Source organism: Nicotiana attenuata, chromosome 7 (genome assembly GCF_001879085.1).
Source record: "Nicotiana attenuata strain UT chromosome 7, NIATTr2, whole genome shotgun sequence".
NCBI lineage: Eukaryota > Viridiplantae > Streptophyta > Magnoliopsida > Solanales > Solanaceae > Nicotiana > Nicotiana attenuata.
In genome coordinates this window covers 14,352,247-14,366,568 of record NC_031995.1, presented here as the reverse complement: position 1 = coordinate 14,366,568, position 14,322 = coordinate 14,352,247, and the positions used below count along the sequence as shown (strand labels likewise).

The 14,322-nt window shown below is 44.2% G+C and overlaps 1 protein-coding gene across 1 annotated transcript; it reads left to right on the top strand.

The window, feature by feature from the left end:
* LOC109228724 (STOREKEEPER protein-like) lies at positions 11,084-12,639 on the top strand. Its single transcript, XM_019393905.1, has one exon. The coding sequence runs from the start codon at positions 11,195-11,197 to the stop codon at positions 12,476-12,478; it is 1,284 nt and encodes a 427-aa protein (XP_019249450.1). The 5' UTR covers positions 11,084-11,194; the 3' UTR covers positions 12,479-12,639.

The following is a 14,322-nucleotide window of genomic DNA, read 5'->3' as shown; positions in this document are numbered from 1 at the left end:
GTTGGGTCCCTGCCTCGGCCGAGATAGACATCAGCCCTACATCATAATAGCCATTCCACTGCCCCCCGCGAAATGCGGATGGCTCTCCTCAGCATACCGCGGCACAGCGAAACGAAAGAGGTATGCCTCTGCTCTTATCTGCTCATAATTTTTGTGTTTCCCCCTTAGAAATAGTGTACGCATTGGAAAAGCTCGGAACAAAGGTACAGTGGCCGCAAAAGATGAAGTCCGACCCAAGCGCTCGGAAGTCGAATGTCCTCTGCAAATTCCACAATGGTGAGAGCATAAAACTGAGGACTGCATAGGTCTGCGGCAGGAGGTAGTAAGAATACTAAATCAGGGACACCTGAGAGAACTGATGAGCGACCGAGGACGAGCCAACTTTGCTCGTAGACACGAACAACCCCAGGGACCTCCAAAACCACCCTCTCCCACTCGTACCATACAAATGACCATCGATGGAGGTGACGGGACAACAATAAACCATGTAAAATTCACCACTACACACAAACTCAAACGGTCGATCACTCATGAACGGTATGATGACCTCGAAGATAGTATCGTCTTCGATAAGTCAGATACCGACGGTTTATCTTTCCCTCACTACGATGCTCTTGTTATCACTTTACGCATTGCAGATACTGATGTAAAAAGAATAATGGTGGACGACGGAAGCGACGCGTGTATTATCCATCCTCGAGTCCTCGTATAGATGAGGCTCGAAGATAAAATAATACCACGTTGCATAACACTAATGGGTTTTAATAATGCAGTCGAGCGAACTTCTGGAGAGATAATGCTACCCGTTCTAGCCGGAGGAGTCACCCTGGAATAACGTTTCACGTCATGGACCAAGACACAACCTACAACGCTATCATAGGGCACCCATGGATACACGCCATTCGAGCAGTCTCGTCAAGTCTCTATCAAATAATCAAGTTCCCTACTCCATGGGGGATATTCAGCATGCGGGGCGAACAACGCACTGCACAAGAATGCTATCGCATCGCCCAGTACTACGCACACACCCAACAACTAAAAGGAGCGAGCACGGAAGCATAGCAATTAGCGATGTCGGGAACCAAACTCGACGTACAGACAGACGTTATCAAGGATCCCGACATCGTGGAAGCCTCCGAGTCGACCATAGAAGATCTCGATCCCGTCCAACTATGCGACAACGACAGCACAAAAAAGGCTTATATCGGGCACAGTCTCTCAGAACCAGGTAAGTTTCATAAATTCTTAGCTGACAATGCCGATTTGTTTGCCTTCTCCTATTCAGATATGCCAGGCATCCCTAAAGACATCACCACACACAAATTGAATGTTGACCCCCTCTATCCACCAGTGCGGCAAATGAGGAGAAAGTTTAATGCCGCAATCAACGAAGCCATCAACGAAGAAGTCGATAAGCTGCTCGCCAATGGCTCCGTCCGAGAGTCCAAGTATCCCCAGTGGGTCGCCAATGTGGTCATGGTGAAGAAGAAAAATGGAAAGTGGTGGATGTGTATTGATTTCACGGACCTAAACAAGGCGCGCCCAAAAGACTACTTTCCATTACCAACATCGACCAGCTCATCGACGCAACAGCGGTACACGAGTTGCTAAGCTTCTTAGATGCCTACTCGAGTTACAACCAGATCCTCATGGAGGAAGAGGACCAAGAGAAAACTACTTTCATCACTCTCCAGGGAACGAACTGCTACAGAGTCATGCCGTTCAGACTAAAGAATGCGGGGGCGACATACCAAAGGTTAGTTACCAAGATGTTCAAAGATCAACTTGGCAAAACAATGGAAGTCAACATTGATGACATGCTGGTCAAATCGAAAAGGAAAGAAGACCACATCGATCACCTGAAGGAAGCATTCGACATACTGAGGCGGTACGGTATGAAACTAAACCCCGAAAAATGCACCTTCGGCGTAACCTCGGGAAAATTTCTTGATTTCCTGGTGTCGCAAAGAGGCATCGAGGTCAATCCAGATCAGATTAAGGCCATCGAAGGAATAGCCGAAACATTAACCAGCAAAAGCAGGTACAAAAATTGACAGGTCCAATGGATTTCAGAATGTGTCGACGCCCTAAGAAAACTAAAAACATACTTGTCCTCGCCGATATCACTCGCCAAGGCAGATCTAGGCGAATGCCTCCTTGTCTACCTAGCCGTCTCCGAAGTCGCGGTAAGCGCAGTTTTGGTCCGCAAAAACAAAGGTACGCAATCTCCGATTTACTATATCAGCAAAACCTTAATTGATGCCAAAACGAGGTATCCCCATCTCGAAAAATTGGCTCTGGCATTGGTCATAGCTTCACGGAAGCTTAGACCATATTTTCAATTTCACCCCATAAAGGTGGTGACGACTTTTCCCCTCAGGAGCATCCTGCACAAACCCGAACTGTTGGGTAGATTGGCCAAATGGGCCATAGAATTGAGCGAGCACGATATAACATATCCACCGCGAACTGCGATAAAGTCGCAAGTACTCGCCGATTTCGTCTCCGACTTCAGTGCAGAAATACTGTCCGAGGTCGAGCAAGAAGCGCTTCGCACCTCCCCTAGACGACCCAACCTCTGGGTCCTCTATACCGATGGTGCATCTAATGCGTCGGGGTCTGGATTGGGACTCGTACTTGAAGTCCCAACAGGCGAAGTGATTCGCCAATCCATATGGTGTCCCGAAATGACTAATAATGAGGCTGAGTATGAGGCCGTAATTGCAGGACTGAAATTGGCCCTCAAGTATGGTGCACGATGAGTCGTCCTCCGCTGCGACTCTCAACTTGTTGTAAACCAAGTTACTGGGACTTTCCAAATCAAGGAGCAGAGGCTACAGAAATACCAGACAGAAATCCATAAGCTACTACCAGAATTCGATGAATGCCGACTCGACCAGATACCCTGGGCGCAAAACATCAAAGCAGACTATCTCGCCAAGCTGGCGGCATCAACCAAAAATATAACCAAGGAAAACGTGGTCACCCTCCTCCACTCATCAATAGACCAAGTCGAGGAACATTCTATAAATTTAACTTGGGACTGGCGCAACCGAATTATAACATATTTGCAGGAGGGAACACTCCCACAAGACAAAAAAAGAGGCCAAAAAGCTTCAGATACTGGCGGCCAGGTACAACCTTATAAATCACGACCTTTACAAAAGGACGTCCGGCGGTCCTTTGGCAAAGTGCCTAGGACCAAATCAAAAAGGAGTGTGCTCGGAGAAGTACACGAGGGTCACTGCGGTGCCCATACAGGCAACCGAGCCCTTGTCAGATGCCTCATCTGGGCAGGATATTACTGGCCCACTATGAAAAGGGAGGCCGCAGATTACGTCAAGAAATGTGAACTATGTCAAAAGTACGCACCTATGATACATCAGGCAGGAGAACTCCTGCACTCCGTCACTTCACCATGGCCATTCATTAAATGGGGAATGGATATCGTCGGACCCCTCCCAGGAGGGCGAGGTAAGACACATTTCCTTTTAGTTTTAATTGACTATTTCTCCAAATGGGTGGAAGCAGGCGCGTACGCCCAAATATGCGAGTAGGAAGTCATCACATTCATATGGAAAAACATCATATGCCACTTCGGCATCCCCAAAGAAATCAGCTGCGACAACGGAGCTCAGTTCGTCGAAAAAAAGACGATAGAGTTCTTCAAAAAATGGTGCATCAAACGAATACTCTCCACACCATACCATCCTGCTGGCAACGGTCAAGCAGAATCCTCCAACAAAACAATATTGAATATACTAAAAAAAAGCTTGAAGACGCCAAAGGGCTACGGCCGGAACTGCTACCAGAGGTATTATGGGCCTACTGCACTACGCCAAAAACCAACACAGGCGAAACGCCATATTCGTTAGTCTACGAAACTGATGCCGTTATACCCGTTGAGGTCGGAGAACCTAGCCCGAGATACTCCAATGAGAGTGGGCCAAACAACGACGAAAATAGAATACAAGACCTGGATGAAGTAGAAGAATGGAGAGATATGGCTCATGTAAAGATGGTAGCCCAAAAACAACAAGCGGAAAGGTACTACAATAAGAAGGCCAAAGTAAGACCACTCAAAGTCGGGGACTACGTCCTCAAGACCAAAACACAAGCAACCAAAGACCCAAAAGAAGGAAAACTGGGAACCAACTGGGACGGGCCATATAAAATCACAGAGGCAGCAAACAAAGGGGAATTCCAACTAGAAACAATGGAGGGAAAACTACTACAAAACAACTGGAACGTTGCCCACCTCAAATACTTCCACTTCTGAAAAATGACGCCGCCCAAGTCGTACTCTTTTTCCCTCACCCGGGTTTTGTCCCAATTGGGTTTTCTCGGGGAGGTTTTTAACGAGGCAATGAGGGGGACGTCCCGAAGTTTAGAGTATAAATCATTGCCCCGCCTGCCGATAGTATCTCCAGGCCGAACAATGAAGCGACTAGATACAAGGAAACCTCTACTTCTCCAATGTGTACGAAACCGACATGTATCTCTAATGTATGAATGGAATCGACATGTATCTCCAATGTATGTACGAAATCGACATGCATCTCCAATGCATGTACGAAATCGACATGTATCTCCAATGTATGTACGAAGTCGACATGTATCTCCAATGTATGAATGAAATTGACATGTACGATACTCGAGTAAATGAAATAAAACAACATTTTACCCTCCATCGATCTTCTTTCGCAATTAAGAGTTCGACCTTGCTCGAAATGCAACGGGTTAACATTTTGACATTAACTCGAAATAACACCCTTACGGAAAAGGCCGTCGCCAAAAACAAGAGTTCAACCTCGCTCGAAATGCAACGGGTTAACATTTCGGCATTAACTCGAAATAACACCCTTACGGCAAAGGCCGTCGCAAAAAACAAGAGTTCGACCTTGCTCGAAATGCAACGGGTTAACATTTCGACATTAACTCGAAATAACACCCTTACGGCAAAGGTCGTCGCCAAAAACAAGAGTACGACCTTGCTCAAAACTCAACGGGTTAACATTTCGACGTTAACTCGAAATAACACCCTTACGGCAAAGGCCGTCGCCAAAAACAAGAGTTCGACCTTGCTCGAAACTCAAAGGGTTAACATTTCGACATTAACTCGAAATAATACCCTTACGGCAAAGGCCGTCGCCAAAGACAAGGGTTCGACCTTGCTCGAAACACAACGGGTTAACATTTCGACATTAACTCGAAATAATACCCTTACGGCAAAGGTCGTCGCCAAAGACAAAGGTTCGACCTTGCTCGAAATGCAGCGGGTTAACATTTCGACATTAACTCGAAATAATACCCCTACGGCAAAGGCCATCGCCAAATAAACAACGACAAAAAAACAGTTCAGAGGTACACAACAAAAAAATAACCGTTCCATTACAGTTGATATATTACAAGAGTTTTTTTTACAAAGAGCTCAAGGACGCCCTCACAGAAATAACAAAACAAAAATAAATACAACCAAATCCTACGCCACATCATCCCCCATGGCATACACCTCATAGTACCAAGAATCGGAGGCGAGCTTGTCTGCATCGTCAGAATCAACATCGTCTCCACCAGGCATGCCGGGGTCATAACCGCATGCCTCACGAGCTGCACGTGCTTTAACACGCACATCCCAAAGTTCTGCCTCAAACACCTTCCCATCAGCATGAAGAGACTTATACACGTCAAGCCGAGCTTCGGCATGAACCCACATCTCATATAAATCTTGTGGCACGATAGGGTCGGCCGAAGCATGAGATGTAGAGGGTTGCGACTGCCGATGCACATCCTCCGCTTTCAAAGCGGACACTTGTTCGTTTAACATGGACAACTCCGCCTCCAGATCTCGGATACGTCCCTCAAATCTCGCTACCTTAAGCGCAGACGTCTCCACCTCCTTGTCACGTTCTGATCTACAAACACGAAGGGCGTCTTCCAAAGCCACTACCTCAGAGATGGCAGTCGACCTATCCCTTTCAGCATGAGCCAATCCATCAGCCTTAGCGCTCAACTCGCCCCTAAGGTCGACAGCCTCCGCCGCCCTCCTATCAAGCTTAGCAGTTAAGTTGGCCATCTGCAATTGAAGGTCGGCATTCTCGGCCATGACCCCCTTACTCAGCTCGAGTTCAACTTCCTTGTCCTTGAGAGCCGCCTCAAGTTCACTACAACAAGCAATGGCCTTCATTAGATCTTCATCTCGCTCTCTCAGCTCTTCGACTTTTGCGCCAACTGATTCTCCTTTTGCTTGAGCCCGTCATGGAACAGCTGAAAGTCGTTGTCCTGAGTAAAGAGATCGGCCAACGCACGATGTTTGGTGCGGTACTCCTTATATTGGGAGGTCATCTTCCCAAAAATGGTCGTCCTCCGCCTATCCCTACGTTCGCGCTCGATCTCCATGATGAGGGTCTAGTATGCAAAGCAAATTCAAAACAAAGAGTGGGTTAAGGATACAAAAAAATCCAAAAACGAAGAGAAACGAGAAGCATTTACTCGTAGAGCCATGCCGGAAACACTCCGTGATAGCTCTACGTCACTCATTCCCTTAAGTACCGCGCTCTCGGAAGTAGCGCACAAAGGGGAAAACGTCGATGCTGCCTGCTCACAATTCGCCAACAAGTCATACTCCACAGGGATGACTATGTGTCGATCAGGACCTTCCGTCTTTACTTCGATGCGAGTATGTCGCTCTAAGTAAGCGCGCACCTCTTCCGGGTTGACATCCGAACCTGAACCGTCGTCCTCGACATGCTCAACTCCGCCTCCTCCGACGGCGGACGATGCGCTACCCTCGGCGGACCGTACAGATCCCCGCCTTGATATATTCCTTCGGCCCTAGGGGACCTCCCTGCCCGAATGGTGTCCGCCATAAAAACGGCACCTGTGCCTGAACCAGGTAAAGACGCCACCCCGAAGCATCAGTTCTGTTCTTTCCAGTATCGGTGGCGACGGCCTTCCCGAGCTCTACCCTACTCCTTTTCCTCGACGGTGATTCATCCCCGTTGGAAGGCTCATCCAGGAGATGGTAGACCGGTCGAGAAGAGATCTAATCCCGTACGATAACGTCATGAGAAGAGTCTCTAGCCGGTACAGATTGAACACGGTCTCCTCGGACGGACTCAGCTAAGGCAAATTGCATGCCTGCTGATGCAATGGCTTAGGAGATTGCCGGAACTGGGGCCTTCTTCCTAAAAGCCCTACGACCTATCATCACGAAAAGGCTGTATCAATAAACGACAACAAACACCCAAAGATCAAAACAAAAGGAACACTTACCGGATGAAACTCTCGGCCCAAAACGTTTGAGGAAGGCGGGCCAATCTCGAGTCCCCGCCGCATAAGGCAGTACGCCAGCTACCCAATTCTCGATATCAACGACAGGAAGAGGGGTACGTCTCGCAGCTATACAGAAAAGTTACAAATAAGTACAAATCGGAAAGAACGAAAGTAAACTACGAGTACCAATACCTACGGTTATGATTCCACCGCTCTGGGAATCTAGCGGGTTCCGACACCAGGTGCTCGGGTCTAATGAAGAAGTATTTGTGCCAAAATTTGTGGCTTGCCCGATCGTCCGTCCCAACCACCAACCCCCTGGTCCCACGATGCCGCAAGTGCATCATGGTGCCCCTGTGAAAACTCGAGGAAAATAAATGTAAACGGTGATGAAGGCCAACTTCACACCCCGCCAATTCCGCATACTTCGTCAGTACTAGAAAAATCTTATACGTATACGGAGATAGCTGCACTGGGCAGACCTCGTAGAACCGACAGAATTCCTTCGCCGGCGAAAGAAGAGGGAGGGTGTGGCCGATCACAAAGGGATATACGTAAAAAGCACAATATCCCGGTCTATGAACCTCCACGAGGTCCCTCCCAGCCGGAACCATCTCAACATAGGGAGGAATGTTGTACGTAGACCGGAGGTCATTTATATGGGCCTGCTCGATTTCAGAAACCACCAGAACGGGGGAAGAGGCAAGTTCTTTGTGAAAATCATTCCGAGACATAGGGTTTCTTGGGAGTATCTCCTCTATAGTGGGAAAGATGTCCCCCTCCTCAACTACCATATCCTCGCAACTGGAAGGAGGTGCCATGGATAACGGGGTGGCGTCAAAAATTTCCTCGTGTGTCCGATACGTTCTGGGCATCTTGATAATAAAGGGTATGTTGGTAAAACGTAAAATGAAGAATGGTGATTGAACAGAGAGGATGAGAAGAAAAATCATGAAAATAGAGCTAAAAACACAAGAATAGATGACCAAAAGAGGCAATGCATACACAAGAAAGGAAATGGCTAAAAGTTCTTAAAAAACAAAAACTTCACCTATTATAGGGTTGGGTGGCGCTAGAATCGAAGCGGAAGGCTGCCAATGGCACCAAAACCAAAGCGACAAGCAATCAGTCTCTGTCTCGGGAAGACGCGTAATGATGACGCACGTGAGAGTGACTTCATTTCCCTATAAGCTACACCAACCAGGATATCGTGGAACGCATCACTCTTTCTTTCCTGGTCAAACCGGCGTAATTCAAACAGCCAAATTTCTCCGCGGGTATAGGCGATGTTCGCTTATCAAGGACGTACAGGGCCACGAGCTCAACAAGCGGAGGGACTAACTGTATGGGTCCAAATTTGGCAACCACGACAGTTACCAAGTAGGACGAGGAACGAGGTTATCGTAACGCAACGTGTGATGGTCGTCATGATAAAGGACGACGACCAAGAGCGGTGAGTCGAGACGAGATGTCAACTGTAGTTTAAACTTAGTGGGAGACGGTAAGAATATGCTTTTCGAATATTCTTTATGTTGTACTTTTTAGGGTTTCTTGGGAGATTGTCCCTTATAAATAGGAAGAGTTAGTAAAGAAAAAGAGGATCTGGGCAAGAGACAAAAGAACACTTTGTAAGAATATGCTTTTCGAATATTCTTTATGTTGTACTTTTTAGGGTTTCTTGGGAGATTGTCCCTTATAAATAGGAAGAGTTAGTAAAAAAAAAGGGGATCCGGGCAAGAGACAAAAGAACACTTTGTAACAGATTTATCTGAGAGAATATACTAGAAAGGCCTTATTCATTGAGTGCAAAACTACATATCATTGTTCTACATTGACAGGGTTTAAAAGATTCCTCAATTATCTCATATCTCTTCTCTTTCCACTCTGTTACCGAGGAAAGAAGCTTTCCGGGAGATTTCAATAATTGGGTAGCAACTTCGTATGATTACGCCGATCGCATTTACTTAAATTGATTGCATATTTGTGTTGTTGCATTTATGAGCATTTAATCGACTCAAATATATTAACCAATGCCTTTCATTTTATCTATTCTATCTATCATTTGGTCTAGATTTATTATCCTTAACTAAGATTCACTCCTCTTCTTATCATTGATTGATTTAATTAAAAAGTTTAATATTTTTTGGTCAAACAACTATTTAATTGCTCCTACTTATTATGGTAAAGTTTTACATTATAAATGGAAGGCCAAATACATATGCACATCATTAAACTTGGCCCAATTTTTTATTTTAGCACTTTAACTCAGCCTTGTTCCATTTTGGCCCTCCAACCCCATTTCTTTTGTTCCACTTTGACACAAAAAATTTTCTCCCATGTCAAAATACAGCGCGTGCAGCTGCTACCCTCACCCCCACCCCACTGCCCCCCTTTCCCCCCCCCCCTTCACCCCCCTCCCCCCCTTAAATTTTTTTTAACTTTTTTTTGTAATTTCAAATTATTATTATTTTTTTCGTTTTTTCTGCCCACATCCCGGGGACAAAAATATTTTTTATATATATATTTTCAGTAATAACTACGGGTTCAACTGAACTCATAACTTTCGACGCAGAGTAAAAATTTATTTAAATTGTAAAAAAATAGATATAAACCCATAACATTTAAAAATATAATGGGTTCTTTTGTTCCACTTTGACATGAAAACTTTTATCCTAGGTAAAAAAGCAGTGCGACAAATACCCAGCTGCTACCCCCACCCCCACCCCTGCAATTTCTTTTTTTTTTGTAATTTCAAATTATTATTTTTTCGTTTTTTCTGCCCCCCTCCCGTGGAAAAAATATTTTTTTTTATATATTTCAATAATAACTACGGGTTCAACTAAACCCATAACTTTCGACGTGGAGTAAAAAATTATATGTAAAAATTCATTAAAATTGTAAAAAAAATAGATATAAACCCATAACTTTAAAAATATAATGGGTTCAATGTTAAAAATATTAAAATTAAATTCATAGGATTTAATTCTAGATCCGCCTCTACGTTGGGAGTATGAAATTTGGCTTAAAAAATGGCTCTCACGAGCCTACAAAGGTGAGACAAATCACACATGGAATCTAGTCAGCTTTTGTGTCAAAGTGGAACAAAAGAAATAGAGTTGGAGGGCCAAAATGGAACAAGGCTGACTTAAAGTGCCAAAATGAAAAATTGGGCCAAGTTTAATGGGCTGTCTATGTATTTGGCCTAAATGGAACATGTGCAGTGGTAAAAATAGCACGGTATAGCTAGTTTTCGGACTGGTCATTCAAAAATAGCCAGCGTTTACCAAGTCAATGAAAAATAGCCACTATTTTGCTGCAATAGAGACCGGTCGCTGGCTCCAGTATAATATACTGGAGACTGGAGCACCGATGCTCCAAACTCCAGTATATTATACTGCACCAGTATACTTGCTGGAACTCCAGTATATTATGCTGGAGTTCTAGTGTACTTATGTTGGAACTCCGTCATATTATGCTGGAGTTCCAGCATACTTATCCTGGAACTCCAGTATAATATGCTGGAGTTCAAGTATACTTATGCTGGAACTCCAGCATAATATACTGGAATATTTTTCGGGTTTTGAACAGTGTTTTCGCTCAGATTTATCTTTACATAAAAAGTGGCTAAATTTCGATTACTTTTGAAATTGGGCTATTTTTGAACGACCAATTATAAATTTGGCTATTTTTGAATTTCTCCGTGTGCAGTGGTGCACTAGATGTATGCCAAGTATTTTTCGAATCCTAGGGGGAGTGGGTAATTGATAAAGACAATGAGCCACCTTGACATGCATATAAGTTGAAAACCCTACACAATACAAGTTAGGCCCTTACCTTTTGTCTTGACCTTTAGAAAGGCACACAGCTGACGGCCAAAACCCAAAAATCTTCTTCTATTCGTTTGCTCTCTTCTAAAACTATGGCTCCCAAAAGCAAATCTCGCTTAGTAGACCAGCCTCCTTCTGCTTCCTCTTCTGAAGAACAGGACCCGCAACAAGCAGAAGAATCCCAAGAAGAAGAAGAAGCACAATCCGAAGAGGAACAAGAAGAAGAAGAATCTGGTGAAGAAGAAAGTGACGAAGAAGAGGAAGAAGAACCCAAAACAGCCCCTCCTCTTGAAAAAAAACCCACTTCCCAAAAACCCCTTCAAACCCCACAAAACAAACTTCAGTCTTCTTCTTCTGAGTCCGGAACTGAAGATGGGTCAGGATCCGATTCCGATTCGGAGTCGGGTCAATCCCAACCTTCCCCTTCTGCTTCCGACTTCACCGTCAAGCCCAGTATACCCGCAGCAAAATCCCCATCAAAACCCCTTTCAAAGAGGCCTCAAGAAACCCAACAACAGCAGGCCCAAAAAGAAAAACACTCAAGGCCCAATAAAAAGCCCAAGATTTCTGAAGAAGATAGTAAGGTTTCTGAGGAGAAGAAATCAGCTGCTACTACACCTAGCAGGCTATGGAGTGACGAAGATCAGCTTGCTATACTCAAAGGTATGGCTGAATTCAAAGCCCAAAAAGGTTCCGAACCAAATGCAACTGATATGTCTGCTTTTCATGACTTTATTAAAGGGAAATTGCAAGTTGAAGTTTCAAAAAGTCAAGTTACTGATAAGCTTAGAAGGTTAAAAAAGAAATTTGTAACTAATATGAAAATTGGTGAGGAACCAGTTTTCTCTAAGCCTCATGATTATTTAATGTTCGAGTTTTCTAAGAAGATTTGGGGTGATGCTGGAACTAGTAATACTAATGGAGTTAATGAGAATGTTAACAATGGCACTAATGGGAAAGCTAAAAAGACTGTTGATGTTGTTAAGAAGAGTACTGCTGAACCTAAGAGAAGTGCTAAAATTAGTACCTTTACTAAACCGAAGGATGATGAGAAGCCTAAGGAAGACGAGAAACGGGCTGCTGTGAAAGAGGTAGATAAGGAGGATGTTGTAGTAAAGGGTGATGATCGACAGGATTTTCGGTCTAAGTATCCAAATTTAGCTGCATCCTTTAGTTTGCCGGCCATGTCTTCTATCTTTCCGAATGGTGTTGATATATTTAAGGAGAATATGAGTTTGATTGCTAGTGACAAGGCTAAGGTGTTGGAGGAAAAGTGGAAGAAACTGCACGATGATGAACATGACTTAATGCTCAAGCGCTTAGATTTGATTAGGGAGCATTACAAATTGGTGGTTGATGCAAGGAGAGGTAACTAGATGTTGATGGATTATTTTGTTCTTTTTTATGCAAACTTTTGGGTACCTAGCCTGTGGAGCTTTTTACGTTTGTTCTCGTCTCTCAAGACAATTTCTTCTTCGTGTTAATGAACTTATGATTGATCCTGCAAGTTAGATTTTCTTTTTCAGTTTAGTTCATACATGTTATTTGCTTCTTTAGTTTTATTACAAGTGAAATGGTTTATCTGGGATTTATAGTTTTGCTTCCTCTGTTTGTTCTGTCACGACCCGGAATTTCTACTCTCGGGAGTCGTGATGGTGCCTACTAGTGAGAGCTAGGCAAGCCAAACCTTAATTACCTCTTTTAGCAAATATCAGCAATCGCATGCAACATTGGAATTTAATAATAAAGCGAAAGTCTTAAATTAAAGGAACTGAATAGGAAATGCGGAAATCCAACATAAGCCTCTACCCAAGATCTGGTGTCACAGTGTCACAGACTGTCTAAGAGTCACTACAAACAAAGTCCGAAGGAAAATACAATAAGTTGTTTTTGAAACAAAGAAAATGAAACAGGGAATAAAATAGAGGGAGACGCCAGGGCCCGCGAACGCTTGCAGGTCTACCTTGGGTCTCCGGGGAAGCTGAAGGAAGCCCTCCAACTACTGATGCTGTCCAATACCTGAATCTGTGCAAAAGACCACAGAGTGTAGTATCAGCACAACCGACCCCATGTGCTGGTAAGTGCCTACCCTAACCTCGGCGAAGTAGTGACGAGGCTAGGACCAGACTATCAAATAAACCTGTGCAGTCATATAAAAATACAGCGGAAAGTAAAAGCAGGTATAAGCAAGTAAGAATGGGAGGGGGAAACATGCTTCGGGGAATAACAGGTAAAAACAGAATATCAAGAGAATAATAAAGAACATCAATAATTTAACTCCAACACAGATAAGGGAAATAAAAGCAGGTTTCATTGTCAGTACATATCTCGTTGCAGGCGTGCAACCCGATCCCATTTCATGTATCTCGTGGTAGGCGTACCACCCGCTCCCATTTCGTTGTATCTCGTGGTAGGCGTACCACCCGCTCCCATTTCATTCTATCTCGTGGTAGGCGTACCACCCGCTCCCATTTCATTATATCTCTGTTGCGGCGTGCAACCCGATCCGTATATAACATTGTTGCGGCGTGCAACCCGATCCATATTTAATATTGTTGCGGCGTGCAACCCGATCCATATACAATATTGTTGCGGCGTGCAACCCGATCCATATACAATATTGTTGCGGCGTGCAACCCAGTCCATGTTTAATATTGTTGCGGCGTGCAACCCGATCCATATACAATATTGTTGCGGCGTGCAACCCGGTCCATATTTAATATTGTTGCGGCGTGCAACCCGATCCATATACAATATTGTTGCGGCGTGCAACCCGGTCCATATTTAATATTGTTGCGGCGTGCAACCCGATCCATATATATAATATTTACAATTATAATGAGAGTCCCGACAAGAGATCGATAAGGTCCACACTCTCCCGACAAGGGATTCGATAGCATGAGTAATTACGTCCCGGCAAGGGAGAAACATCTATAACCACACTTGTTCCAAAATCTAACTACCGCAGCTATAACCGATCCTGTTACAACATCTAACTGCCACAACTATAATCAATCCTATTACAACATCTAACTACCACAACTATAATCAATCCTGTTACAACATCTAACTACCACAACTATGATCAATCCTGTTACAACATCTAATTACCACAACTATAATCAATCCTGTTACAACATCTAACTACCACAACTATGATCAATCCTGTTACAACATCTAACTACCACAACTATTATCACACTTGTTACTACACCTAAAC